The 3,897-nt window shown below is 41.9% G+C and overlaps 1 protein-coding gene across 1 annotated transcript in view; it reads right to left on the bottom strand.

Annotated features, from left to right (window-relative positions):
* The window catches only part of LOC108299168 (neurogenic locus notch homolog protein 2-like), a gene marked incomplete at its 5' end in the record, with an annotated part of 44,163 nt that overhangs the window by 12,921 nt on the left and 27,345 nt on the right, over positions 1-3,897 (bottom strand). The window contains 2 exons of the mRNA XM_017521521.2: positions 204-366; positions 2,721-2,957. Of these exons, the coding sequence (XP_017377010.1) occupies positions 204-366; positions 2,721-2,957 (400 nt within the window). The remainder of the gene's footprint in view (positions 1-203; positions 367-2,720; positions 2,958-3,897) is intronic.

The following is a 3,897-nucleotide window of genomic DNA, read 5'->3' as shown; positions in this document are numbered from 1 at the left end:
ATAAACCTGCAAAGTAATTTGTAAGCTGAGAGAATCGAGGTGCCACTTGACAAGCTCCTTTATGAATCATCTGTGAAGTTTAAAAGTTAATATTATAAACAGCTTTAAATGGAAAAACCCAAACACTTTCTTCTGAAAGAGTTAAAATTGAGAAATCTCATTTTGAAGCTTGATAAAACCAGGTTTGATCTCAGTTTTGTCACAGATATTGTATGGAAGAGAGAATGCCCCTTATGAGCAACAGGGCACTTACCGGGGGACAACGGCAAATGAAACCATCAGGCATGTTGCTGGCCACAGCACAAGTCCCTCCATTCAGGCAGGGCATCTGGGGACACACATCGATGAAGGTTTCACAGTGCCGGCCTCAGAGAATAAAAAGGGGTTTTAAAAGGCAGAAGTAGTCATTGCAAGTTACTGACCAAGCTTTGCTGGGATAGGAACTACCCATAGGTGGGGCAAGGGTGTGAAAGTTCAGTTCTGTGGTAATCTGAGCAAAGGAAGGAAATACTACTCACTGGATCTCCACATGACCGGCCCATCACTGGCTCAGGCCAGTCCTTTACTCTGTCTTGCCTACACAGTAAGCACCAACTCACACAAACAGGATGGGTGAGAAAAGTGACTTAAATCCCCTCAAAAAACGAGAAATCACGCTTCAGCTTTTTGAAGTGACATTAGATTTCATAAGTTTCAGGAAACAGTTAAAAAACCATTCACCGTATTTTGTTAATGTCATCTCCTACTTCGTAGGAGAGGCTACACCAGGCCAATACCAGGCCCATATATTTAAATGGTGATTTGCAGTACAGAGAGTTTTCATCTGTGATATACCTCATTCCAATCACTTTGTGGCCTTTCTGTAACCTAACTGGTATTCCCTAAAATGCAGCTTAATTTTCCTGAAGTTAACTTCCTCTAGGAATAGTTCTAAAACAGGAGGCCCCTGGGGGCCACTGCTCCAAGATAAAGCATGAGGCAACTGGAACCATGGAGGAGACGAGGGCACTGCACGGCTGGGACTTGTGGCCAACAGCAGGAGATAGGCCCCACCTGGCCTGCGGTCACTTAGGAAAGAAAAGGTATCTTTAAAAATGAAGAAAAAAGTGTAATGCTTTTGGCCCACCAGATCAAGTAGCAAGAGGTATAAATGTTTGTCTCTTTAAATCACAGCAGCAGCTGCTAACCAAGAGCAGCCACCACATGGACACAGCTTGGTGGACCACCAGTCCCTTGCTGTTTATCTCTGCCACAGCTTCCCACAAAAATTGTGCTCAATGTGTTCAAGGGATTTTTTTTTTCATTCACAAACGTGCACTAGCACAACTTCCTGGCTATGGGATACTAATTCAAAACAGTCTCCATTCCTTCCTTCTCCTGCTTCCCTCTTACTTTGCAAATGTTTGTCAGTGTTCCCAGAGAAAAAAGCCTCAGAGCCAACCAAACAAACAGGAGCCAGTTTTGCTTCTTTGGCTTTCCAAGTGCAGTTTGGCCAATACGAGGCTGTGGACAGATTGTTCATACTCATTCTGTCCCATATTGCCTCAATAGTTATGAAGTTCATAATGGATTATTTCTCTTTTGATGTTAGTGTATCTAGGGAACTTCCATACTGCAGAATCCCTCTCATTCTTCATAAAATTCCAAGATTGTAAGGCAGCATATCTTTAAAGCTGGAAGGAAAGATGGCTGGAGATGGGCTCAGGATGTACCAGGTTCAGCTTGATGAATTGTTTGTAAATAGACAATTACAGCCTATTTTCTGACTCCCAAGGAACCTGATCACACCCTCCCTATAAGAAATACAACTAGAGACCCCAGGAAATGCATGATAAATTTCAAATCTGAGTATCCTGCCACATCTGGATACAAATAACTATTTTAGTTTCCAAAAGTCCCCATGCTGTGCCCTCCAGAAGTACTAGTAAGTTCTTGTGGTAAGACCCCTATTCTGAGGCAGGGTTAGGTCATCTTCATGCCCTGTGATGAAAGAGAGCAGCTTGAGGACAGACTAGGAACATGACCAAGCCTTCACTGGGCAGGGCGTTACCTGTGACCACTGCAACTTTTCATTTCATACCCACATCAACTGATCTTTGCTTAAACACATTTGAATTTGGACCTGCTCCCTTTACGTATCTAAGCAGGGTCCTAAGCTTCCCTGAAAAGATCATGGCGTGGAAAAATCATGGTGTCAGGAACTACCCGGTGATTCAAGCTATTATATGTCAAAGGAGGCAGGATGAAGACACCAGCGTTAGACATAAGGTTCCTTAAAACAAAATGTCATTTTCTTCAGATGTAGAGAGTTCTGTGAATGAATGGTGGTGATGGTAGAACAGCAATGCCAATGTACTAAATGCCACTAAACTGTATATTTTAAAATAATTCAGATGGTAAATTTTAGGTCTTGGATGTTTTGCCACAATTAAAAAATGTTATATTGTTCACTACTTTCAATATACATTTTTAAAAGTATTCCTGCATTATATAATCAATGCACAACAAAAGAATCCCTAAGGAAAAATTAAAGGTAGACACTGATTATAACCTCTATGAAGTACAGAGTAGGAAAAAACTGGCTTTTAAAAATTAAGCTGCTGTTGGTTTTCTTATATAAGAAAAGCTTCACTCGGGTCTGGGACAAGTCACAGGGCCCAATTTGCTCACTAAAACCATCTGCCAAGGCAGAGTGGTCAGGAGGCTAGAGAGCTTCTCACCAGTGAAGGCGCTACGACAAACACACAGGTAGTCATTGGTGAGCTGGATACAGTCCAGGCTGCCCTCAGAGCTGCAGGGGTTGGAAAGGCACTCGTTGATGTCTCCCTCACAACGTTCCCCAGCAAAGCCAGGCAAGCAGCGACAACTGTAGCCTCCGATCCTATCCACACACTGGCCACCATTAAGGCAGTGGGGACCCCCGGCACAGTCATCAATGTTCTCTTCACAGAGTAGGCCTGGAGGAAAGAGAAGAGGTACAGAATTACGAAAAGCCTTTGAACCTGCTTTCCAGCAAGGGATAATCACCCCTGCTGACATTTTCACAATGAATCAGAGTATACTCCTCAATCGGTAGCGGGACCTTGCAGTTGGGCAGGGCAAAGCACAATCTTTATTCGTGACAGCCATCATCCTTCTGGTGAGTTGTACAAGTAAAGGAAAGAACATACTAGGGCTCTACATGTACTCTCCCACACGATCCAGTGAAGTAGCACCCAATGATGTAGGTCCTATTATTTGTCCCATCTCAAAGACAAGGAAACTGGAGCTCAAGAGAAACTCAGTAATTTTCCCAAAGTATAATCCAAAATATAAAAATAGTTCAAAAAAAGAACATAATAAATGCAGTCATGCAACCGCATAATGACATTTTAGTCAATGCGGGCAGCGTATACAACAGAGGTCCCATAATGAAGCTGAGGCTGATAAATTCCTGTTGCCTAGTAACATCACAGCCTTGTAATGTCACAGCACAATTACTTTTTAAGTAAATTCAGTGCAGCTTAGGTGTACAGTATTTACAAAGTCTACTTTACTGTAGTGTACAGTAATGTCCTAGGCCTTCACATTCATGTACAACTCACTGACTTAACCAGAGACAGTTCCAGTCCTGCAAGCTCCTTTCATGGTAAATGCCCTATACAGGTGTACTGTTTTTTATCTTTTATATCGTATTTTTACTGTATCTTTAAAAATTTTCTACTGTACCTCTTCTTAAATATGTTCAGATACATAAGGACTTACCACTGTGTTATAATTGCCTACAGTATTCAATTCAGTAAAACAAGGTGAAGGTTTGGAGCCTAGGTTAGGAAGCCATACTCTCTAGGTTTGTATAATTACACTCTAAGATGATTACATGACAATGAAATTGCCTAAGGACATATTTCTCAGAAT

Source organism: Cebus imitator, unplaced genomic scaffold (assembly GCF_001604975.1).
Source record: "Cebus imitator isolate Cc_AM_T3 unplaced genomic scaffold, Cebus_imitator-1.0 Scaffold2528, whole genome shotgun sequence".
NCBI classification, from domain to species: Eukaryota; Metazoa; Chordata; class Mammalia; order Primates; family Cebidae; genus Cebus; species Cebus imitator.
Note: the sequence above shows the minus strand (reverse complement) of the source record. Positions and strands in the feature narration are given on the sequence as shown.